Consider the following 27,026-nt stretch of genomic DNA (forward strand, 5'->3'; position numbering starts at 1 on the left):
CTCAATGCGAGGAACACAATGATGGGACCAGTTCATAATTTGGATGCTCAAGTTGCAAAATATTTTATTTTGAAATTCAGATCTCACAAAAAATAAATTGTACATCCTCTTCCCAGCCCCCCTCTTTAGCGCTACTTATCGCCACGCGAGTTCAGTGATTTTCCAGGGTTGTCTGTTAACAAGGATTTCCACCATACGTAGTAGTTTCATTTTTGTTTTGTGGAGTAACTACCTTGTTTCGTATTAGCCCATTAGGCCTGCACCTTGCTTCAAATATGTAGTTAGCACTCAAGCAAAACAAATGGGCCTAAGCCACGTAATACCAGAGCGCTGGTGGGTGTAACACACAAGCAAATTTGTTCGCTTGAGTGCTAACTACAAACACCAAACCTGTATCTGATGAGTTCAGCAGGTTTGAGTGAAAACCACAAACAAAGCTACACGAAGAAAACTAATGGGAACACTAAGCAACGAACATATATGTGACCAACATATTTTGTACATTTCCAATCATCCATGTGTATTATAAATCTCTAACCATGGCAATGTTTCATCCACATCAACTCTAAGCTGCAAAGGAGATGATGCCTCATGCAGTCTGCCTAGCTAACCTCTCGCTTTCAGATCAAGTACGGCAACACTAATGTCATCCTGGCTATGCTTGCAGATTGCCATGTTCTTTAGGAGGGTTGCAACATTGTTGCAGCCAACCTCTTCCTCTTGTCCTATCAGTGCACCCTCTCTAGGAGCACCTTGGTTATTCTTGTTTTCAAATTCTAGGCAGTTCCTCACGGCATTGCAGGCAATCTGGTTCTTGATGACATCCCACAAGCCATCGCTCGCGAGGATCAGGCAGTCGTCATCCTCCGATCTAGTCGTCATGGTTATATCTGGCTCACATATCACTGCAGACTTAAGGAGCTTGTGCCCTGCAAGTATAGTTCATTGTCATGAGATCAGATTCTAGAAGCATCAAATGAAATATGTACTAAACAAAAAATATACTTCTTGTACAAATGAATGAACTTGTGAAAACTAAATAAACACATGGAATAACTCTTTGGAAACTATTAAGGGAAAAAACTCTCATATATTGATCAAAACCAAGAACGGAAATCTGATCATAAAATATTTCATAAAAACATCAATGTTCTATGCACATCGATCAACATTCATTTGAGTTTTATAAGGAGTGTGAATGTAACAATACATGATAACATCCTTGCTAAAGGTAACTGTGTTAAAATGATATGAAGTCATGATTGTCCAAATGAAATATTATTTTATAAATGATATCTTCCGCTATTTTAGTTATGCACATGGTAACTATTGGTTTCAGCTATCAATGCCTTCAAATAATTTTCTATGTTACAATAGTGTTATGGATAACTCGAATTGTTTTTTTATTCTCATGCAAATAAGCGTCTCCATAGGCAAACTACTCATGTATGGTAGATATTTAGGAAACTTACACTAAGTAGAGCTATGGTTTAATCAAGACGACGTGGCACCCCTCCCCTCCCTCCCTCTCCCCAACGCATCATCCAATTGGTGTATACCGTTATGGAGCTGGCTAGGCATCCTAGCTCGCTGTGTGGGTCAACAAGCCCAATAATAGCCCGTGAGGGGCGAATTCGACAAAAAAAGGTTTTTGTCCAAAAATATTTTTTATTTCTGTTAGATCTTCAAATTTGCAAAGAAAACTCTATTTTTGGAAGAAACAAAATAGGGAGAGGTCCCTAGACCACTATAAAGTTATAGTAATATTTCAATTTTTTTAAGATTATTTGGAAAATTGACAGAAGGCGTTGGAAACTTCTAGAAAAAAAATTAAAATCGAGGGGAGGCTTATAAGATTTCTGAGAGGTTGTGTAAAATATGAGCACCGTTTAAGGTACTATTTTCACATTATTTGACAGCACTTCTTTTATTCCTCACTCTCCAGGAGATATACAAAGGCCCAGGGAAGACTGAGAAAAATAGGGGTACTTATCCCAAAAATTAAAAGGAGCCATCTTAGTCTCCCTGACTCATTCCCCATCTCCATTTTTAGCTATATTTGAACCCGACCTTCCCCACCTCGAGAAAAGAATTATCTTCCTTTCTCTCCTCTACCTATGTATCTATCTGTCTCTATCCTCTCTTCACTAATGACACTCATGAATGAAATCCTAGGGATCAAGAATTTCTCGACAAAGGAAAATACAGAAACTTGCCCCGGAGGTCATGAGGACTTGGAAATTCAAAGGTTTTACTCTCCTCTTCTCCAGGTTGCACTTTAATCATCGATGGTGGGTGTGGCTTTCCTTCCAGTTGCGGCGGACTCAGTCAATGACTTCTCCCCTCGTCTCTGCACCGATGGTTTGGATTTTGGTCAAGGGCCAGGGCGAAATGCCTGCATGGCTGGCCTATGCTTGAAGCGACGATGCTCGCAGGTGCCATGTCCCCCTCGGTGGCGCTACAATGGCCTTTGGCTGGGTCTCTCCTCAAGCACTGAGGGAAACCCTTATTTCGGTTCACCGAACAGACAACGACGGCATCATGATGCCGTGTCCTTCATGAAGGCGCTCCCTTGGCTATATGTGGAGTCATCAGAGTTGGAGCTTGAGGTGTCTAATTTTGCGGTTTGGGTTGCCTCTTGGGGCATGGGCCTATGGGGAGCAATGTATGCCATAACCAAGGCTTATGATGTGTCTTCTTCCTCTAGGTTGGCTATGCTCAGCAACCCACTAGCCAACTTCTCTAGGCGATATGGTTGGAGTGGTAGATTTGCCCAACCAACTCCGGTGGACTTTGTCGCGTCTTGGTTGTCTAGTGCATTGGTAGGGATGCGGTCTAGTGGCTCGGTGCCCCGTCTCTTCACCATCTTGGCTGGAGATCGCGCAAGGCGAGTTCTCTTGCTCTCGATTGTTGTAGGCACGGTTCTAATAACATGGATTAGCATGCAGTTGCTTGCTTTTTTGTCATTGTATCTGCTGGTGGTGTTGTAGTAGTCGCTTGGACCTTCTTATATGAAATTATAATACATCCTTCCATGGTGTAGTCTAGAAAACAAATCCTTTCATATCCACACGTGTATGGTCGCCATCTGTCATACTAAACTTGGTGCCATTACCTTGATCAGATTTTCGGTTTGCTGTGTTGTTGGACAAAAGCCTTCTTGACCTATTGCCTTCTTACCTGCCCAACATGTTGTTCATGCTTTATCTTTTTGCAATGCCTAGATGGATGAACAAAGACCGGTTCAGACAATCGATGTATCAAAAAGCGTCATGTAAAGACGAGTAGTAAAGCCATTTCGAGTGGTCATGGTACCTCAAGCTAAGAGATAGAGCCGAGACAAGAACAATAAGATACCCGTAATGAGAGCTTCGGCAGCCTAGTGCGTCGGCACGAAAATTATAAACATTTGAGGCGGATCTCACCTGATCTAGTGCCAGGCAGGGCCATGGAGGCAGTTATTCGCCGGATTCGGCACTTGGTAACACCAAATTAATACGGTATGTATGGCAATATGAATGCTCCAGCAATATCAGTTAGCCTAACTTGATGAAACTAATGACGAAATTGGTAATGTACTTGATGTCGTTGTGCATTAGAAAAAGAGATTTGAGGAACATGGCTAAGGGACAACCAATATCTCCTTCATGCACATGAGAGAGAGAGAACCTATTGTGGGAAACTATTCCCATATGGTTATGATTACCATTACACCACAATGTGTACCAAAAAAGAGTAAGTAATTTCAAGTGTTGTGTGTTACCAATTTTACTCGTGCCCAACTACAAATTTAATGGACCTCGATATATGTGGATGTGTCTCATTTGTCACCTCAGTTGTTACACACCCACAGTTCATATCAATCCACCACCCCATATCTTTTTGTCCTGCCTCTTAGTCGTATCATGTCTCTCTCCTTTGTTTGTCATGTATGTCCAGTCTTGTAGATCCTTTCATATCCGCACATGTATGGTCACCATCTCTCATACTAAACTTGGTTTCATTACCCTAATCGCATTTTAAGTATTGTTGTGTTGTGGGACTAGAGCCTTCTTGCCTGGAGAAGATGTTCTTCACGTTTAACTTTTTTGTAATGCCTGATTGGATGAATAAACAACGTTCAACCGATGTATCAAAAAACATCATGAGAAGATGAGTAGTAAAGCCATTTTGAGTGGCCATGGTACCTGATAGAGTTGAGACAACAACAACAAGATACCGGTAGTGAGAGCTTTGGCAGACAATTGCGTCGACACAAAATTGTAAATAGTTGAGGTGGATCTCGCCTGGTCTTGTGGCAGTGGGCGCAGTGGAGCTGGTTATTTGTCGGATCCGGTGCTTGGTAACATCAAATACATATCTTTGAAATATGGTATGTTTGGCAATCTGGTTGCTCCAGCAACACCAGTCAGCCCAACCAGATGAAACTTATGAGGAAATTGGTAATGCTGTCACTATGCATCAAAACAAGAGATTTAAGGAATATGGCTAAGGGACAACCGATATTTCCTTCACACACACACACACAGAGAGAGAGAGAGAGAGAGAGAGAGAGAGAGAGAGTAGACAATTCGAGGGGTGGCAAGAGGTCACACCAATTGATAGAGACGAGCCTGGATGACCAAAGTACAATGGGAAGCTACTGCGTTAATAAACCCTGCAAAGCAAAAGGCCGTCGGTCAGAACACAACTAGCCAGAGAATAAGCCGTCAAGACATTGATGTTGGCGCAGACAAAATTTTCAAGAACTCGAGCTAGGGAGACTGGAGGATACTATATTTGCCACACTAGCGCCAGCGCCATCACCATTATTGTGCCAGCAGAGATGACTTTATTGTGTGGCCACAGTCACCATAGTGTGAAGGGTCAAAAATGTGGACAACTAACATCTACATAAAATACCCCAAAAGCGGAAAGATATAGCTATCCCCATATGGTTATGATTACCATTACACCATAGTGTGTGCCAAAAAAGAGTAAGTACTGTTAAGTGTTGGGTGTTCCAAAAAATTTCCAAGCCCAACTACAAATTTAATGGACCTTGATATATGTGGATGTGTCTCATATGTAATCTCACTAGTTACGCACCCACAATTCATATCCATCCACCACCCCATATCTTTTTGTCCTTCCTCTTAGCATATCATGTCTATCTTCATTGTTGGTCATGTATTTCTAGTAGTCGAGATACTTTCATATCCGTACATGCATGTATGGTCTCCATTTCTCATACTAAACTTGGTTCCACTGCCCTAGTCACATTTTAGGTATTGTTGTGTCGTGGGACAAAAGCCTTCTTGACCTCTTGCCTTCTTGCATGCCCAAGATGTTATCCATGCTTTATCTTTTTGTAATCTGGATGAATAAACACTGGCTCAAACAACCGATGTATCGAAAAGCATCATTGGAAGATGAGTAGTAAATCCATTTCAAGTGGCCATGGTACCTCAAGCTAAGAGATAGAGTCGAGACAGGAACACCAAGATACCCGTAGTTAGCGCTTTGGCAGCCTAGTGCGTTGGCACAAATATTGTTAACAGTTGAGGTGGATCTCGCCTGATCTTCTGCCGGGTGGGGGCGGTTATTCGCAAAATCTGGCGCCTGGTAACATCAAACACATATCTCCGACATATGGTATATATGGCAATCTTACTGCTCCAGCAACATCAGTTAGCTAAACCTGATGAAACTAATGAAGGAATTGGTAATGTACCTTGATTTCACCGTGGATCAAAACAACAGATTTGAGGAACATGGCTAGACAACCATTACTTCCTTCATGCACACGGAGAGGAGAGGTTAGGAGAGGAGAGAGAGAGAGAGGGAGAGAGAGTGAGAGAGAGAGAGTAGACACTACGAAGAGGTAGGAGAATTAGACATCCAAACATAGATTTTCCTCTCGCACGCCTCACGCTAGTACTGGTGGTCGCACCAATGTGATAGAGGTGTGGCTGGAGGACCAAACTTCAAAGGGAAGCCACTGCATGAATAAACCCTGCAACCCATAAGGTCGTCGGCCAACACAACTAAAACAAACCATTATGGCATCAATGTTGCCACAGACAAAAATTCCAAGAACTTGAGTCGGGGAGACTCGAGGAGAATTTAGTTGACATAGTAGCGCCACCGCCAACACCATCGTTGCGCCAGCTGAGATGACTTTTATTATGTGGTCACGATCACCATAGTGTGAAGGGTCAAAGCTATGGACAAATTGCATCTACATAAAATCCCCCAAAATGGGAAAGATATAACTCCACCTGGTAGATCGGGGCCTCCCAGCCCCCACTCCCACAGCATATGATCTACCAACAGAGGAGAGATGATGGCGCAGTGCGCCAGGTTTGGAGAGGAACACTTTCAAGAAAAATAACTAGTCCTATTTTTTTTACCTAATTAAGAATGAAAATTAATAGGACCTTGCAGATATCTATGAAAGCTCAAATAATTATTTGGCATGCATATTACCATTAATTTTAAAACTTAACAGGACAATGCTTACTATATATGCTTGTTTATTAGAACTCTTTGTGTTGGGGTTCATAAGACCCTCACATATCTTAAGAATAACTTTGACCATTAATTTAATCACCACAATAAGAAACAATATAAACAGTTTAAATCATTGGTTTCTTTGAATGTGTAAATATATGATATAAGTTTTAACATATATAACAAACATTTTCATGATAAATTAGTGGTCAAAGTTTTTCTTAAATAACATGTGGGCTGGGCCTTATAAACTAGAGTAGAGTGAGTTCTTAATTCTGAGCCAGACGATAATAATACGCAATGCAACAATTTAACTCCAAAATATTTTATTTTTAATTTTCCACTAGAAGGCAACAGGCTGGTGCATAGAAAATGCCTTCCTTTATTGGTATAGAAAGAATTTTGTTTCCTTGTGTGTAAGAACGCACCGGGCACACTTTTTGAAACGAATCACTCTTGACGAATTAGTAGCAGCCTGTTGATATAGTTGCATTTACTTTTGATTCCTTGCAGATAGATTTTATCTGAGTCATCCTTGCAGATAGATATACCAAAGATGGCAGCGGCAGAGGTGGGGTGGCGATCTACCAACAAAGTAGAGATGGTGGCGCAGTGTACCAAGGTTGGAGAGGAATACTTTCAGGCAAAACAACTAGTCCTACTTTTAGCTAATCATGTATGAAAATTATTAGGACCTTGCAGATATCATCGGAAACTTAATTAGTTATTGGCATGCATATTACCATTAATTTTAAAGCTTAACATGACTATTCTTACTATCTTTTTTTTGCTGGGGACTATTCTTACTATTTACTCTCACTTCTCTCAGTCTTTTTGCTTGCTGTTTTTGGCATAATTTGCACTTTGCTTGCCTGGCTGGTCCAAAGTCACAATATTTTCGTTATAGAGTTATTTTTCATAGTCCAAAATAAGTTATTGTCGTAGCTACCACCATGGGTAGCAAATTATTTCTGATAATTTTAATGATAAACTAGTGGTCAATTTTTTCTCAAATAAAATGTGGGTTTGGCCTTATAAACTCGAACATAGTTCGTTCTTAATTCTTAGTCAGATGATAATAACATGCAATGCAACATTTTAATTTAAGAAAACATTTTCATTTTATTTTTTACTAGAGGGCAACAGGCTGGTGAATAGAAAATGACCTCCTTTAGTGATATAGAAATACTTTTGTTTCCTCCTTTATTTAAGAAACACTTTTTGAAACGAATCATCTTGACCATTAGTAGCAGCCTGTTGATATATAGTTGCATTTACTTTTGTTTCCTTGCAGATAGGTTTTTTTTAGTCCTCGACAGATAGATATACAAGGCCAACAATCATGCATGGGAATGAAACGTCCTTTTTCTTTTTTGCATGGCAGAAAACGTCGTGTGCATAAGAACTAAACGGACGACACACTACCGGACTCGAGCACTATGCCTACAGCCCAGGGCCGTCGGCATAGGTCCTTTGCCGTCGGCATAGATCTATGCCTACGGCTGCCGTCGGCATATCCCCGTCGGCGTAGATCACGTCAGCGTAGTCTTGTCAGACCGGCATACCTCTGCCACGTGGCACTCCCTGGTGGCAGGGCTATGCCTACGGCCGTAGGCATAGATGAAATCTATGCCGACAGCTTTGCCGTAGGCATAGCCGTGCCACGTGTCGTCCCCTGGTGCCTCCTGGTGGCAGGGCTATGCCTACGGCAAAGCCGTCGGCATAGATTTTTTTTTGAATTTTTTTTTGAATTTTTTTTATTTTCAAATTTCTGAATTATTTTAACCTCTAATCTCTAATCACCACCCCTCATCACTGCTCAATTTATCCTCTAATCTCTAATCAACCCTCATCATTCCAAATCATCTAACTTCCCGAACGGTCACCCATTCTCCCACTCCTCCAGCCCGAGCACGCTTAACTTCCGGGTTCTATTCTCCCTCGTTTCCAAGTCTGCACTTGTTGTTTTCCTGACAATAGTAAGACGTCAATCGTATTAACCCTCAGGATTTTGCTTGAGCATGAAGTGACACATTTCACTGTTTGATTTTGAAACTATTGTTTTAAAAAGCAATAATTATTTAGTAACACTAATATTTCTTGAATAATTAGTTTGACCATAGATTGACCACAGTTGACCAAAATTCAAAAAAACTAAAATAATTATTTAGTAACACTAATATTCTGGAATAATTAGTTTGACCACAGTTTGACCACGGTTTGACAAGACTGCACCACATTTTTTCCAAATATAAAGGGCAATCCGGGTAGAGGGAATTGTTCGGATACTTCTCCATCACCAAAAATTATGAAAAATTACCATCGTTCCTATAGCACATGTTCCCACGTCTTGTAAAAAACTCATGATTTTATCGCGATCCGAATATTTAATAATATTCACGCTGCACCGTTACCGCAGAACGTCTACTACTGTGTCATCGCCGTCCGTGAGGGGGGCCACACCTCGGAGACGCGTGCCGCCTCTTCGAACATGCCACAACACCACCCCCATGTATGAGGGGCCGGTGCGACGCTTCGGTGGCATTGCTACCCCCCCCCCCCCCCAGGGCCCCCGTCCCGCCTAACCCTGGAGCGGATGACCACGAGATCTAGCCCTTTGACTTCCCACGGGCGGGCTTTGACCAATGGACCTCTCTACCCGGTTGTGTCAGGTCAGCATAGAGGGACACCTGGGAGCAACATCCGGGCCAAACCCACAGCTACATCCCCTCTCTGTAGACCCAACGCGTCCGTTTCCCCCCTTCAGGTGCCGGCGACGGCGCCGTCCGTGAGCTGGGAGGCCACGCCCCGGAGACGCATGCCGGGCGTTTGCAATCGCCACAACACCTTCAGACTTGTGAGAAGCCGCGTACGCAAGATTGGCGGCATCCTAGCCCACGCAGGCCGCCGGCCACAGTCGTAGACATGCGAAGGGCAATCCGGGTAGAGGGAATTGTTCGGATACTTCTCCATCACCAAAAATTATGAAAAATTACCATCGTTCCTATAGCACATGTTCCCACGTCTTGTAAAAAACTCATGATTTTACCGTGATCCGAATATTTAATAATATTCACGCCGCACCGTTACCGCAGAACGTCTACTACTGTGTCATCGCCGTTCGTGAGGGGGGCCACACCCCGGAGACGCGTGCCGCCTCTTCGGACATGCCACAACACCACCCCCCATGTATGAGGGGCCGGTGCGACGCTCCGGTGGCATTGCTACCCCCCTAGGGCCCTCGTCCCGCCTAACCCTGGAGCGGTTGACCACGAGATCTAGCCCTTTGACTTCCAACGGGCGGGCTTTGACCAGTGGACCTCTCCACCCGGTTGTGTCAGGTCAGCACAGAGGGACACCTGGGAGCAACATCCGGGCCAAACCCACAGCTACACCCCCTTCGTGTACACCCGAATCGTCCGTTTCCCCCCTTCAGGTGCCGGCGACGGCGCCGTCTGTGCGCTGGGAGGCCACGCCCGGAGACGCGTGCCGGGCGTTTGCAACCGCCACAACACCTTCAGACTTGTGAGAAGCCGCGTACGCAAGAATGGCGGCATGCTAGCCCACGGAGGCCGCCGGCCACAGTCGTAGACATGCGAAGGGCAATCCGGGTAGAGGGAATTGTTCGGATACTTCTCCATCACCAAAAATTATGAAAAATTACCATCGTTCCTATAGCACATGTTCCCACGTCTTGTAAAAAACTCATGATTTTATCGTGATCCGAATATTTAATAATATTCACGCCGCACCGTTACCGCAGAACGTCTACTACTGTGTCATCGCCGTCCGTGAGGGGGGCCACACCCCGGAGACGCGTGCCGCCTCTTCGGACATGCCACAACACCACTCCCCATGTATGAGGGGCCGGTGCGACGCTCCGGTGGCATTGCTACCCCCCTAGGGCCCCCGTCCCGCCTAACCCTGGAGCGGTTGACCACGAGATCTAGCCCTTTGACTTCCCACGGGCGGGCTTTGACCAGTGGACCTCTCCACCCGGTTGTGTCAGGTCAGCACAGAGGGACACCTGGGAGCAACATCCGGGCCAAACCCACAGCTACATCCCCTCCCTGTAGACCCGACGCGTCCGTTTCCCCCCTTCCGGTGCTGGCGACGGCGCCGTCCGTGAGCTGGGAGGCCACGCCCCGGAGACGCGTGCCGGGCGTTTGCAATCGCCACAACACCTTCAGACTTGTGAGAAGCCGCGTACGCAAGATTGGCGGCATGCTAGCCCACGCAGGCCGCCGGCCACAGTCGTAGACATGCGAAGGGCAATCCGGGTAGAGGGAATTGTTCGGATACTTCGCCATCACCAAAAATTATGAAAAATTACCATCGTTCCTATAGCACATGTTCCCACGTCTTGTAAAAAACTCATGATTTTATCGTGATCCGAATATTTAATAATATTCACGTCGCACCGTTACCGCAGAACGTCTACTACTGTGTCATCGCCGTCCGTGAGGGGGGCCACACCCCGGAGACGCGTGCCGCCTCTTCGGACATGCCACAACACCACCCCCATGTATGAGGGGCCGGTGCGACGCTTCGGTGGCATTGCTACCCCCCCAGGGCCCCCGTCCCGCCTAACCCTGGAGCGGTTGACCACGAGATCCAGCCCTTTGACTTCCCACGGGCGGGCTTTGACCGGTGGACCTCTCCTCCCGGTTGTGTCAGGTCAGCACAAAGGGACACCTGGGAGCAACATCCGTGTCAAACCCACAGCTACATCCCCTCCCTGTAGACCCGACGCGTCCGTTTCCCCCCTTCAGGTGCCCGCGACGGCGCCGTCCGTGAGCTGGGAGGCCACACCCCGGAGACGCGTGCCGGGCATTTGCAACCGCCACAACACCTTCAGACTTGTCAGAAGCCGCGTACGCAAGATTGGCGACATGCTAGCCCACGGAGGCCGCCGGCCACAGTCGCGGACATGCGAAGGGCAATCCGGGTAGAGGGAATTGTTCGGATACTTCTCCATAACCAAAAATTATGAAAAATTACCATCGTTCCTATAGCACATGTTCCCACGTCTTGTAAAAAACTCATGATTTTATCGCGATCCGAATATTTAATAATATTCACACCGCACCGTTACCGTAGAACGTCTACTACTGTGTCAACGCTATCCGTGCGGGGGGCCACACCCCGGAGACGCGTGCCGCCTCTTCGGACATGCCACAACACCACCCCCCATGTATCAGCGGCCGGTGCGACCCTCCGGTGGCATTGCTACCCCCCTAGGGCCCCGTCCCGCTTAACCCTGGAGCGGTTGACCACGAGATCTAGCCCTTTGACTTCCCACGGGCGGGCTTTGACCAGTGGACCTCTCCACCCGGTTGTGACAGGTCAGCACAGAGGGACACCTGGGAGCAACATCCGGGCCAAACCCACAGCTACACCCCCTTCGTGTACACCCGAATCGTCCGTTTCCCCCCTTCAGGTGCCGGCGACGGCGCCGTCTGTGCGCTGGGAGGCCACGTCCCGGAGACGCGTGCCGCCTCTTCGGACATGCCACAACACCACCCCATGTATGAGGGGCCGGTGCGACGCTTCGGTGGCATTGCTACCCCCCCAGGGCCCCCGTCCCGCCTAACCCTGGAGCGGTTGACCACGAGATCTAGCCCTTTGACTTCCCACGGGCGGGCTTTGACCAGTGGACCTCTCTACCCGGTTGTGTCAGGTCAGCATAGAGGGACACCTGGGAGCAACATCCGGGCCAAACCCACAGCTACATCCCCTCCCTTTAGACCCGACGCGTCCGTTTCCCCCCTTCAGGTGCTGGCGACGGCGCCGTCCGTGAGCTGGGAGGCCACGCCCCGGAGACGCGTGCCGGGCGTTTGCAATCGCCACAACACCTTCAGACTTGTGAGAAGCCGCGTACGCAAGATTGGCGGCATGCTAGCCCACGCAGGCCGCCGGCCACAGTCGTAGACATGCGAAGGGCAATCCGGGTAGAGGGAATTGTTCGGATACTTCGCCATCACCAAAAATTATGAAAAATTACCATCGTTCCTATAGCACATGTTCCGTCTTGTAAAAAACTCATGATTTTATCGTGATCCGAATATTTAATAATATTCACGCCGCACCGTTACCGCAGAACGTCTACTACTGTGTCATCGCCGTCCGTGAGGGGGGCCACACACCGGAGACGCGTGCCGCCTCTTCGGACATGCCACAACACCACCCCCCATGTATGAGGGGCCGGTGCGACGCTCCGGTGGCATTGCTACCCCCCTAGGGCCCCCGTCCCGCCTAACCCTGGAGCGGTTGACCACGAGATCTAGCCCTTTGACTTCCCACGGGCGGGCTTTGACCAGTGGACCTCTCCACCCAGTTGTGTCAGGTCAGCACAGAGGGACACCTGGGAGCAACATCCGGGCCAAACCCACAGCTACACCCCCTTCGTGTACACCCGAATCGTCCGTTTCCCCCCTTCAGGTGCCGGCGACGGCGCCGTCTGTGCGCTGGGAGGCCACGCCCCGGAGACGCGTGCCGGGCGTTTGCAACCGCCACAACACCTTCAGATTTGTGAGAAGCCGCGTACGCAAGATTGGCGGCATGCTAGCCCACGGAGGCCGCCGGCCATAGTCGTAGACATGCGAAGGGCAATCCGGGTAGAGGGAATTGTTCGGATACTTCTCCATCACCAAAAATTATGAAAAATTACCATCGTTCCTATAGCACATGTTCCCACGTCTTGTAAAAAACTCATGATTTTATCGCAATCCGAATATTTAATAATATTCACGCCGCACCGTTACCGCAGAACGTCTACTACTGTGTCATCGCCGTCCGTGAGGGGGGCCACACCCCGGAGACGTGTGCCGCCTCTTCGGACATGCCACAACACCACCCCCATGTATGAGGGGCCGGTGCGACGCTTCGGTGGCATTGCTACCCCCCAGGGCCCCCGTCCCGCCTAACCCTGGAGCGGTTGACCACGAGATCTAGCCCTTTGACTTCCCACGGGCGGGCTTTGACCAGTGGACCTCTCCTCCCGGTTGTGTCAGGTCTGCACAGAGGGACACCTGGGAGCAACATCCGGGCCAAACCCACAGCTACACCCCCTTCGTGTACACCCGAATCGTCCGTTTCCCCCCTTCAGGTGCCGGCAACGGCGCCGTCTGTGCGCTGGGAGGCCACGCCCTGGAGACGCGTGCCGGCCGTTTGCAACCGCCACAACACCTTCAGACTTGTGAGAAGCCGCGTACGCAAGATTGGCGGCATGCTAGCCCATGGAGGCCGCCGGCCACCGTCGTAGACATGCGAAGGGCAATCCGGGTAGAGGGAATTGTTCGGATACTTCTCCATCACCAAAAATTATGAAAAATTACCATCGTTCTTATAGCACATGTTCCCACGTCTTGTAAAAAACTCATGATTTTATCGCGATCTGAATATTTAATAATATTCACGCCGCACCGTTACCGCAGAACGTCTACTACTGTGTCATCGCCGTCCGTGAGGGGGGCCACACCCCGGAGACGCGTGCCGCCTCTTCGGACATGCCACAACACCACCCCCATGTATGAGGGGCCGGTGCGACGCCTCGGTGGCATTGCTACCCCCCCAGGGCCCCCGTCCCGCCTAACCCTGGAGCGGTTGACCACGAGATCTAGCCCTTTGACTTCCCATGGGCGGGCTTTGACCGGTGGACCTCTCCTCCCGGTTGTGTCAGGTCAGCACAGAGGGACACCTGGGAGCAACATCCGGGCCAAACCCACAGCTACAACCCCTCCCTGTAGACCCGACGCGTCCGTTTCCCCCCTTCAGGTGCCGGCGACGGCGCCGTCCGTGAGCTGGGAGGCCACACCCCGGAGACGCGTGCCGGGCATTTGCAACCGCCACAACACCTTCAGACTTGTGAGAAGCCGCGTACGCAAGATTGGCGACATGCTAGCTCACGGAGGCCGCCGGCCAAAGTCGTAGACATGCGAAGGGCAATCCGGGTAGAGGGAATTGTTCGGATACTTCTCCATAACCAAAATTTATGAAACATTACCATCGTTCCTATAGCACATGTTCCCACGTCTTGTAAGAAACTCATGATTTTATCGCGATCCGAATATTTAATAATATTCACACCGCACCGTTAGCGCCGAACGTCTACTACTGTGTCATCGCCATCCGTGCGGGGGCCACACCCCGGAGACGCGTGCCGCCTCTTCGGACATGCCACAACACCACCCCCCATGTATGAGGGGCCGGTGCGACGCTCCGGTGGCATTGCTACCCCCCTAGGGCCCCCGTCCCGCCTAACCCTGGAGCGGTTGACCACGAGATCTAGCCCTTTGACTTCCCACGGGCGGGCTTTGACCGGTGGACCTCTCCTCCCGGTTGTGTCAGGTCAGCACAGAGGGCACCTGGGAGCAACATCCGGGCCAAACCCACAGCTACATCCCCTCCCTGTAGACCCGACGTGTCCGTTTCCCCCCTTCAGGTGCCGGCGACGTTGCCGTCCGTGAGCTGGGAGGCCACACCCCGGAGATGCGTGCCGGGCATTTGCAACTGGCACAACACCTTCAGACATGTGAGAAGCCGCGTACGCAAGATTGGCGACATGCTAGCCCACGCAGGCCGCCGGCCACAGTCGTAGACATGCGAAGGGCAATCCGGGTAGAGGGAATTGTTCGGATACTTCTCCATCACCAAAAATTATGAAAAATTACCATCGTTCCTATAGCACATGTTCCCACGTCTTGTAAAAACCTCATGATTTTATCGCGATCCGAATATTTAATAATATTCACGCCGCACCGTTACCGCAGAACGTCTACTATTGTGTCACCGCCGTCCGTGAGGGGGGCCACACCCCGGAGACGCGTGCCGCCTCTTCGGACATGCCACAACACCACCCCCATGTATGAGGGGCCGGTGCGACGCTTCGGTGTCATTGCTACCCCCTAGGGCCTCCTTCCCGCCTAACCTTGGAGCGGTTGACCACGAGATCTAGCCCTTTGACTTCCCACGGGCGGGCTTTGACCGGTGGACCTCTCCTCCCAGTTGTGTAGGGTCAGCTTAGAGGGACACCTGGGAGCAACATCCGGGCCAAACCCACAGCTACATCCCCTCCCTGTAGACCCGACGCGTCCGTTTCCCCCCTTCAGGAGCCGGCGACGGCGCCGTCCGTGAGCTGGGAGGCCACACCCCGGAGACGCGTGCCGGGCATTTGCAACCGCCACAACACCTTCAGACTTGTGAGAAGCCGCGTACGCAAGATTGGTTACATGCTAGCCCACGGAGGCCGCTGGCCACAGTCGTAGACATGCGAAGGGCAATCCGGGTAGAGGGAATTGTTCGGATACTTCTCCATAACCAAAAATTATGAAAAATTACCATCGTTCCTATAGCACATGTTCCCACGTCTTGTAAAAAACTCATGATTTTATCGTGATCCGAATATTTAATAATATTCACACCGCACCGTTACCGCAGAACGTCTACTACTGTGTCATCGCCATCCGTGCGGGGGGCCACACCCCGGAGACGCGTGCCGCCTCTTCGGACATGCCACAACACCACCCCCAATGTATGAGGGGCCGGTGCGACGCTCCGGTGGTATTGCTACCCCCCTAGGGCCCCTGTCCCGCCTAACCCTGGAGCGGTTGACCACGAGATCTAGCCCTTTGACTTCCCACGGGCGGGCTTTGACCAGTGGACCTCTCCACCTGGTTGTGTCAGGTCAACACAGAGGGACACCTGGGAGCAACATCCGGGCCAAACCCACAGCTACATCCCCTCCGTGTAGACCCGACGCGTCCGGTTCCCCCCTTCAGGTGCCGGCGACGGCGCCTTCCGTGCACTGGGAGGCCACGCCCCGGAGACGCGTGCCGGGCGTTTGCAACCGCCACAAGACCTTTAGACTTGTGAGAAGCCGCGTACGCAAGATTGGCGGCATGCTAGCAAACGGAGGCCGCTGGCCACAGTCGTAGACATGCGAAAGGCAATCCGGGTAGAGGGAATTGTTCGGATACTTCTCCATCACCAAAAATTATGAAAAATTACCATCGTTCCTATAGCACATGTTCCCACGTCTTGTAAAAAACTAATGATTTTATCGCGATCCGAATATTTAATAATATTCACGCCGCACCGTTACCGCAGAACGTCTACTACTGTGTCATCGCCGTCCGTGAGGGGGGCCACACCCCGGAGACGCGTGCCGCCTCTTCGGACATGCCACAACACCACCCCCATGTATGAGGGGCCGGTGCGACGCTTCGGTGGCATTGCTACCCCCTAGGGCCCCCGTCCCGCCCAACCCTGGAGCGGTTGACCACAAGATCTAGCCCTTTGACTTCCCACGGGCGGGCTTTGACCGGTGGACCTCTCCTCCCAGTTGTGTCAGATCAGCACAAAGGGACACCTGGGAGCAACATCCAGGCCAAACCCACAGCTACATCCCCTCCCGGTAGACCCGACGCGTCCGTTTCCCCCCTTCAGGTGCCGGCGACGGCGCCGTCCGTGAGCTGGGAGGCCACACCCCGGAGACGCGTGCCGGGCATTTGCAACCGCCACAACACCTTCAGACTTGTGAGAAGCCGCGTACGCAAGATTGGCGACATGCTAGCCCACGGAGGCCGCCGGCCATAGTCGTGGACATGCGAAGGGCAATCCGGGTAGAGGGAATTGTTCGGATACTTCTCCATAACCAAAAATTATGAAAAATTACCATCATTCCTATAGCACATGTTCCCACGTCTTGTAAAAAATTCATGATTTTATCGCGATCCGTATATTTAATAATATTCACACCGCACCGTTACCGCAGAACGTCTACTACTGTGTCATCGCCATCCGTGCGGGGGGCCACACCCCGGAGACGCGTGCCGCCTCTTCGGACATGCCACAGCACCCCCCCCATGTATGAGGGGCCGGTGCGACGCTCCGGTGGCATTGCTACCCCCCTAGGGCCCCCGTCCCGCCTAACCCTGGAGCGGTTGACCACGAGATCTAGCCCTTTGACTTCCCACGGGCGGGCTTTGACCAGTGGACCTCTCCACCCGGTTGTGTCAGGTCAGCACAGAGGGACACCTGGGAGCAACATCCGGGCCAAACCCACAGCTACACCCCCTTCGTGTACACCCGAATCGTCCGTTTCTCCCCTTCAGGTGCCGGCGACGGCGCCTTCCGTGCACTGGGAGGCCACGCCCCGGAGACGCGGGCCGGGCGTTTGCAACCGCCACAACACCTTCAGACTTGTGAGAAGCAGCGTACGCAAGATTGGCGGCATGCTAGCCCACGGAGGCCGCCGGCCACAGTCGTAGACATGCGAAGGGCAATCCGGGTAGAGGGAATTGTTCGGATACTTCTCCATCACCAAAAATTATGAAAAATTACCATCGTTCCTATAGCACATGTTCCCACGTCTTGTAGAAAACTCATGATTTTATCGTGATCCGAATATTTAATAATATTCACGCCGCACCGTTACCGCAGAACGTCTACTACTGTGTCATCGCCGTCCGTGAGGGGGGCCACACCCCGGAGACGCGTGCCGCCTCTTCGGACATGCCACAACACCACCCCCATGTATGAGGGGCCGGTGCGACGCTTCGGTGGCATTGCTACCCCCCTAGGGCCCCCGTATCGCCTAACCCTGGAGCGGTTGACCACGAGATCTCGCCCTTTGACTTCCCACGGGCGGGCTTTGACCGGTGGACCTCTCCTCCCGGTTGTGTCAGGTCAGCACAGAGGGACACCTGGGAGCAACATCCGGGCCAAACCGACAGCTACATCCCCTCCCTGTAGACCCGACGCGTCCGTTTCCCCCCTTTAGGTGCCGGCGACGGCGCCGTCCGTGAGCTGGGAGGCCACACCCCGGAGACGCGTGCCGGGCATTTGCAACCGCCACAACACCTTTAGACTTGTGAGAAGCCGCGTACGCAAGATTGGCGACATGCTAGCCCACGGAGGCCGCCGGCCACAGTCGTAGACATGCGAAGGGCAATCCGGGTAGAGGGAATTGTTCGGATACTTCTCCATCACCAAAAATTATGAAAAATTACCATCGTTCCTATAGCACATGTTCCCACGTCTTGTAAAAAACTCATGATTTTATCGCGATCCGAATATTTAATAATATTCACGCCGCACCGTTACCGCAGAACGTCTACTACTGTGTCATCGCCGTCCGTGAGGGGGCCACACCCCAGAGACGCGTGCCGCCTCTTTGGACATGCCACAACACCACCCCCATGTATGAGGGGCCGGTGCGTCGCTTCGGTGGCATTGCTACCCCACCAGGGCCCCCATCCCGCCTAACCCTGGAGCGGTTGACCACGAGATCTAGCCCTTTGACTTCCCACGGGCGGGCTTTGACCGGTGGACCTCTCCTCCCGGTTGTGTAGGGTCAGCACAGAGGGACACCTGGGAGCAACATCCGGGCCAAACCCACAGCTACATCCCCTCCCTGTAGACCCGACGCGTCCATTTCCCCCCTTCAGGTGCCGGTGATGGCGCCGTCCGTGAGCTGGGAGGCCACACCCCGGAGACGCGTGCCGGGCATTTGCAACCGCCACAACACCTTCAGACTTGTGAGAAGCCGCGTACGCAAGATTGGCGACATGCTAGCCCACGGAGGCCGCCGGCCACAGTCGTAGACATGCGAAGGGCAATCCGGGTAGAGGGAATTGTTCGGATACTTCTCCATAACCAAAAATTATGAAAAATTACCATCGTTCCTATAGCACATGTTCCCACGTCTTGTAAAAAACTCATGATTTTATCGCGATCCGAATATTTAATAATATTCACACCGCACCGTTACCGCAGAACGTCTACTACTGTGTCATCGCCATCCGTGCGGGGGGCCACACCCCGGAGATGCGTGCCGCCTCTTCGGACATGCCACAACACCACCCCCCATGTATGAGGGGCCGGTGCGACGCTCCGGTGGTATTGCTACCCCCCTAGGGCACCTGTCCCGCCTAACCCTGGAGCGGTTGACCACGAGATCTAGCCCTTTGACTTCCCACGGGCGGGCTTTGACCAGTGGACCTCTCCACCTGGTTGTGTCAGGTCAGCACAGAGGGACACCTGGGAGCAACATCCGGGGCAAACCCACAGCTACATCCCCTTCGTGTAGACCCGACGCGTCCGTTTCCCCCCTTCAGGTGCCGGCGACGGCGCCTTCCGTGCACTGGGAGGCCACGCCCCGGAGACGCGTGCCGGGCGTTTGCAACCGCCACAACACCTTCAGACTTGTGAGAAGCCGCGTACGCAAGATTGGCGGCATGCTAGCCGACGGAGGCCGCCGGCCACAGTCGTAGACATGCGAAGGGCAATCCGGGTAGAGGGAATTGTTCGGATACTTCTCCATCACCAAAAATTATGAAAAATTACCATCGTTCCTATAGCACATGTTCCCACGTCTTGTATAAAAACTCATGATTTTATCGCGATCTGAATATTTAATAATATTCACGCCGCACCGTTACCGCAGAACGTCTACTACCGTGTCATCGCCGTCCGTGAGGGGGTCCACACCCCGGAGACGCGTGCCGCCTCTTCGGACATGCCACAACACCACCCCCATGTATGAGGGGCCGGTGCGACGCTTCGGTGGCATTGCTACCCCCCCCCCCAGGGCCCCCGTCCCGCCTAACCCTGGAGCGGTTGACCACGAGATCTAGCCCTTTGACTTCCCATGGGTGGGCTTTGACCAGTGGACCTCTCTACCCGGTTGTGTCAGGTCAGCATAGAGGGACACCTAGGAGCAACATCCGGGCCAAACGCACAGCTACATCCCCTCCCTGTAGACCCGACGCGTCCGTTTCCCCCCTTCAGGTGCCGGCGACGGCGCCGTCCGTGAGCCGGGAGGCCACGACCCGGAGACGCGTGCCGGGCGTTTGCAATCGCCACAACACCTTCAGACTTGTGAGAAGCCGCGTACGCAAGATTGGCGGCATGTTAGCCCACGGAGGCCGCCGGCTAGAGTCGTAGACATGCGAAGGGCAATCCGGGTAGAGGGAATTGTTCGGATACTTCTCCATCACCAAAAATTATGAAAAACTACCATCGTTCCTATAGCACATGTTCCCACGTCTTGTAAAAAACTCATGATTTTATCGCGATCCGAATATTTAATAATATTCATGCCGCACCGTTACCGCAGAACGTCTACTACTGTGTCATCGCCGTCCGTGAGGGGGGCCACACCCCGGAGACGCGTGCCTCCTCTTTGGACATGCCACAACACCAGCCCCATGTATGAGGGGCCGGTGCGACGCTTCGGTGGCATTGCTACCCCCCCAGGGCCCCCGTCCCGCCTAACCCTGGAGCGGTTGACCACGAGATCTAGCCCTTTGACTTCCCACGGGCGGGCTTTGACCGGTGGACCTCTCCTCCCGGTTGTGTAGGGTCAGCACAGAGGGACACCTGGGAGCAACATCCGGGCCAAACCCACAGCTACATCCCCTCCCTGTAGACCCGACGCGTCCATTTCCCCCCTTCAGGTGCCGGTGACGGCGCCGTCCGTGAGCTGGGAGGCCACACCCCGGAGACGCGTGCCGGGCATTTGCAACCGCCACAACACCTTCAGACTTGTGAGAAGCCGCGTACGCAAGATTGGCGACATGCTAGCCCACGGAGGCCGCCGGCCACAGTCGTAGACATGCGAAGGGCAATCCGGGTAGAGGGAATTGTTCGGATACTTCTCCATAACCAAAAATTATGAAAATTACCATCGTTCCTATAGCACATGTTCCCACGTCTTGTATAAAAACTCATGATTTTATCGCGATCCAAATATTTAATAATATTCACGCCGCACCGTTACCGCAGAACGTCTACTACTGTGTCATCGCCATCCGTGCGGGGGGCCACACCCCGGAGATGCGTGCCGCCTCTTCGGACATGCCACAACACCACCCCCCATGTAAGAGGGGCCGGTGCGACGCTCCGGTGGTATAGCTACCCCCCTAGGGCACCTGTCCCGCCTAACCCTGGAGTGGTTGACCACGAGATCTAGCCCTTTGACTTCCCACGGGCGGGCTTTGACCAGTGGACCTCTCCACCTGGTTGTGTCAGGTCAGCACAGAGGGACACCTGGGAGCAACATCCGGGCCAAACCCACAGCTACATCCCCTCCGTGTAGACCCGACGCGTCCGTTTCCCCCCTTCAGGTGCCGGCGACGGCGCCTTCCGTGCACTGGGAGGCCACGCCCCGGAGACGCGTGCCGGGCGTTTGCAACCGCCACAACACCTTCAGACTTGTGAGAAGCCGCGTACGCAAGATTGGCGGCATGCTAGCCGATGGAGGCCACCGGCCACAGTCGTAGACATGCGAAGGGCAATCCGGGTAGAGGGAATTGTTCGGATACTTCTCCATCACCAAAAATTATGAAAAATTACCATCGTTCCTATAGCACATGTTCCCACGTCTTGTATAAAAACTCATGATTTTATCGTGATCTGAATATTTAATAATATTCACGCCGCACCGTTACCGCAGAACGTCTACTACTGTGTCATCGCCGTCCGTGAGGGGGGCCACACCCCGGAGACGCGTGCCGCCTCTTCGGACATGCCACAACACCACCCCCATGTATGAGGGGCCGGTGCGACGCTTCGGTGGCATTGCTACCCCCCCAGGGCCCCCGTCCCGCCTAACCCTGGAGCGGTTGACCACGAGATCTAGCCCTTTGACTTCCCACGGGTGGGCTTTGACCAGTGGACCTCTCTACACGGTTGTGTCAGGTCAGCATAGAGGGACACCTAGGAGCAACATCCGGGCCAAACCCACAGCTACATCCCCTCCCTGTAGACCCGACGCGTCTGTTTCCCCCCTTCAGGTGCCGGCGACGGCGCCGTCCGTGAGCCGGGAGGCCACGCCCCGGAGACGCGTGCCTGGCGTTTGCAATCGCCACAACACCTTCAGACTTGTGAGAAGCCGCGTACGCAAGATTGGCGGCATGCTAGCCCACGCAGGCCGCCGGCTAGAGTCGTAGACATGCGAAGGGCAATCCGGGTAGAGGGAATTGTTCGGATACTTCTCCATCACCAAAAATTATGAAAAATTACCATCGTTCCTATAGCACATGTTCCCACGTCTTGTAAAAAACTCATGATTTATCGTGATCCGAATATTTAATAATATTCACGCCGCACCATTACCGCAGAACGTCTACTACTGTGTCATCGCCGTCCGTGAGGGGGGCCACACCCTGGAGACGCGTGCCGCCTCTTCGGACATGCCACAACACCACCCCCCATGTATGAGGGGCCGGTGCGACGCTCCGGTGGCATTGCTACCCCCTAGGGCCCCCGTCCCGCCTAACCCTGGAGCGGTTGACCACGAGATCTAGCCCTTTGACTTCCCACGGGCGGGCTTTGACCAGTGGACCTCTCCACCCGGTTGTGTCAGGTCAGCACAGAGGGACACCTGGGAGCAACATCCGGGCCAAACCCACAGCTACACCCCCTTCGTGTACACCCGAATTGTCCGTTTCCCCCCTTCAGGTGCCGGCGAAGGCGCCGTCTGTGCGCTGGGAGGCCACGCCCCGGAGACGCGTGCCGGGCGTTTGCAACCGCCACAACACCTTCAGACTTGTGAGAAGCCGCGTACGCAAAATTGGCGGCATGCTAGCCCACGCAGGCCGCCGGCCACAGTCGTAGACATGCGAAGGGCAATCCGGGTAGAGGGAATTGTTCGGATACTTCTCCATAACCAAAAATTATGAAAAATTACCATCGTTCCTATAGCACATGTTCCCACGTCTTGTAAAAAACTCATGATTTTATCGCGATCCGAATATTTAATAATATTCACGCCGCACCGTTACCGCAGAACGTCTACTACTGTGTCATCGCCATCCGTGCGGGGGGCCACACCCCGGAGACGCGTGCCGCCTCTTCGGACATGCCACGACACCACCCCCCATGTATGAGGGGCCGGTGCGACGCTCCGGTGGTATTGCTGCCCCCCTAGGGCCCCCGTCCCGCCTAACCCTGGAGCGGTTGACCACGAGATCTAGCCCTTTGACTTCCCACGGGCGGGCTTTGACCAGTGGACCTCTCCACCCGGTTGTGTCAGGTCAGCACAGCGGGACACCTGGGAGCAACATCCGGGCCAAACCCACAGCTACATCCCCTCCGTGTAGACCCGACGCGTCCGTTTCCCCCCTTCAGGTGCTGGCGACGGCGCCTTCCGTGCACTGGGAGGCCACGCCCTGGAGACGCGTGCCAGGCGTTTGCAACCGCCACAACACCTTCAGACCTGTGAGAAGCCGCGTACGCAAGATTGGCGGCATGCTAGCCCACGGAGGCCGGCGCCACAGTCGTAGACATGCGAAGGGCATTCCGGGTAGAGGGAATTGTTCGGATACTTCTCCATCACCAAAAATTATGAAAAATTACCATCGTTCCTATAGCACATGTTCCCACGTCTTGTAAAAAACTCATGATTTTATCACGATCCGAATATTTAATAATATTCACGCTGCACCGTTACCGCAGAACGTCTACTACTGTGTCATCGCCGTCCGTGAGGGGGGCCACACCCCGGAGACGCGTGCCGCCTCTTTGGACATGCCACAACACCACCCCCATGTATGAGGGGCCGGTGCGACGCTTCGGTGGCATTGCTACCTCCCCAGGGCCCCCGTCCCGCCTAACCCTGGAGCAGTTGACCACGAGATCTAGCCCTTTGACTTCCCACGGGCGGGCTTTGACCGGTGGACCTCTCCTCCCGGTTGTGTCAGGTCAGCACAGAGGGACACCTGGGAGCAACATCCGGGCCAAACCCACAGCTACATCCCCCCCTGTACACCCGACGCGCCCGTTTCCCCCCTCCAGGTGCCGGCGACGGCGTCGTCCGTGAGGGGGGCCACCCCCCGGAGACGCGTGCCGCCTCTTCGGACATGCCACAACACCTCCCCGCATGTATGAGGGCCCGGTGCGATGCTCCGGTGGCATTGCTACCCCCCAGGGCCCCCGTCCCGCCTAACCCTGGAGCGGTTGACCACGAGATCTAGCCCTTTGACATCCCACGGGCGGGCTTTGACTAGTTGACCTGTCCACCCGGTTGTGTCATGTCAGCACAGAGGGACACCTGGGAGCAACAGCCGGGCCAAACCCACAGCTACACCCCCTCCGTGTAGACCCGACGCGTCCGTTTCCCCCCTCCAGGTGCCGGAGACGGCGCCGTCCGTGAGTGAGGCCACGTCCTGGAGACACGTGCCGCTTCTTCGGACATGCCACAACACCACCCCGCATGTAGGAGGGGCCGGTGCGACGCTCCGGTGGCATTGCTTCCCCCCAGGGCCCCCGTCCCGCCTAACCCTGGAGCGGTTGACCACGAGATCTAGCCCTTTGATTTCCCACGGGCAGGCTTTGACTAGTGGACCTCTCCACCCGGTTGTGTCAGGTCAGCAGAGAGGGACACCTGGGAGCAACATCCGGGCCAAACCGACAGCTACATCCCCTCCGTGTAGACCCGATGCGTCCGTTCCCCCCCTCCATGTGCCGGTGGCGGCACCGTCCGTTAGGAGGGCCACGCCCCGGAGATGCGTGCCGCCTCTTCGGACATGCCACAACACCACCCGGTTGTGGTAGGTCATCCCATAGAAACACTTGGGAGCAACGTCCCCTCCGTATAGACCCGATGCGGCTGTTTCCGCCCTCCAGATGCTGGCGGCGGACCGTCCGTGAGGGGGGCACACCGCGGACGTGAGGGGGGCACACTCCGGAGACGGGTGCCGGGCGTTTGCAACCGCCAGAAAACTTCTTTCGGCATAGCTGTTTTTTATTTTAATAAAATATAAGGACCTATATTCAAAAGAACATGACGGCACATTATTAATGTGCTCGAAAAAATACAAACTATATATATATATATTCATAATCTATGGAAAAAATTACAAACTACATATATATTCATATAATACATAAAAAAGCATAAAAACATATGTAAAAAAAGCAGAAAAACAAATGTAAAAAAAACACATATAAAAAAATAACTATGCCGACGGCATTGCCGTCGGCATAGAGACGGCAGGGTTTTTGGTGGGCGCCGTGCCGCGGATCGGTGACGTGGCGCCTATGCCGACGGCTGCCGTCGGCATATCTACGCCGCGGATCGGTGACGTGGCATGCGGAGATATGCCGACGGCCGCCTGTTCCGACCATCGGCATAGGTTTGACGGCGTTAGCCGCTGGTCACGGGCAGCGTCGCCGGGCCCACAGGTATGCCGACGGCTGCTGTCGGCGTGTCTGCATCTAGGTCGACGGCCGTTCTGTGCCGACGGCTGCCGTCGGCGTAGATCGGGGTAGCCCGACGGCCAGGATAAGCCGACGGCCAGGACTAGGCTGTCGGCATAGCTCCAAGTAGGCCGACGGCTGTCGTAGGCATAGTTTTGGCCGTCGGGGTAGGACCGTTTTCCGGTAGTGACAAGCCGTTGATATGTAGTACACCAGTGTATAACATGAACCAAACAGTAGGTACGGCGTACCTAATGCGCGAGACATGGCAAGCACCCCCCGTACGCGCAGCTGCCCGTCGTCGGAGGGCCGCACTTTGCCGCCCGCCGCGTCCACCCGCACCCTCTCGTCCGGCCGCTCCAGCTGCATCCACGCATCAATATCAAATTTGTCCGGCCAGAGAGACCAAAGGAGAGAAATACGATACGCATGACACAATTATTCTCACCTTGTGGTCCTGGGAGAGTGGTAAGGCGTTGCCGGCGCGGCAGAGCACGGCGCGGCAGTCGCCGCAGTTGGCGACGAGGATGCTGCCGCGGACCAGGAGCGCCACCACGGCAGTTGACCCCATGATGGGCCATCCCGATTCGGACAGCCCCATCCCCAGTGCGTCCGCCTGCTCGAAGCTCCGCTTCAGCGCCACCTCCCACGCGCGATGCTCCGCCTCTTCGTCCTTCTCCGGGTGATCCTTCTGGTAGGCCGCTGCCGCGCCGGCCAGCTCCTCCGCCAGTATGACGTGCATCTGGTCCCTGCACAGGGCCGACACCTGCAGTACCATGTAGCACGTAGCAAGCAAATGAAACGCCGACATCGAGCACTCAACCTGGAGGTGGCGTGCAAGGTGCTCCAGTCTGGCAGCATGTGGAAGAAAGGGGACGGGGGTTTACCTGTGGGCCGCCATGGCCGTCGAAGACGGCGAAGAAGTGCATGGGGGAGCCGTCGGCCCAGGCGCAGAAGGACGGGCGCAGCGACACGGTGTCCTGCATGCCCTTCCGCTGATCCAGTCCCCGCTGCGACACGCACCCGAACGCGAGGGACCACACTGCCGCCGCTGCCGCTTCAGCTGGCAGTAGAGGCGCCGGCGCCGCCACCACGCGGGAGCTCTCCCCTTCCTCTGGGCCCGAGAGGTAGCCCTCAGACCCCTCCGAGGATGCGTAGTACCCGGACAAGAGAGGTGAGGGCTGGACCTCGCCTTCCTCCGATGCCACGGCAGGGTTGGCTCCCGACTCGCCGGCGGCGCTGGCCATAGCTACAGAGTACACCGATGGACGACGCGAAGGAGCAGTCCGGTTGAGCACAACGCGTGGGCTCCCGAAGCAGCAGAAGCTTCG

At 53.3% G+C, this 27,026-nt stretch overlaps 1 protein-coding gene across 1 annotated transcript; it reads right to left on the reverse strand.

Annotated features, from left to right (window-relative positions):
* Window positions 1-307: 307 nt before the first annotated feature.
* On the reverse strand, window positions 308-26,681 carry LOC109769908 (probable protein phosphatase 2C 37). Its single transcript, XM_020328609.2, has 5 exons — window positions 26,583-26,681; window positions 26,144-26,461; window positions 25,947-26,058; window positions 612-929; window positions 308-390 (listed from the first exon to the last, which is right to left on the reverse strand). The coding sequence occupies exons 1-5, from the start codon at window positions 26,679-26,681 to the stop codon at window positions 308-310; spliced, it is 930 nt and encodes a 309-aa protein (XP_020184198.2).
* Window positions 26,682-27,026: the final 345 nt, after the last annotated feature.

This window comes from Aegilops tauschii, chromosome 7, assembly GCF_002575655.3.
Source record: "Aegilops tauschii subsp. strangulata cultivar AL8/78 chromosome 7, Aet v6.0, whole genome shotgun sequence".
NCBI classification, from domain to species: domain Eukaryota; kingdom Viridiplantae; phylum Streptophyta; class Magnoliopsida; order Poales; family Poaceae; genus Aegilops; species Aegilops tauschii.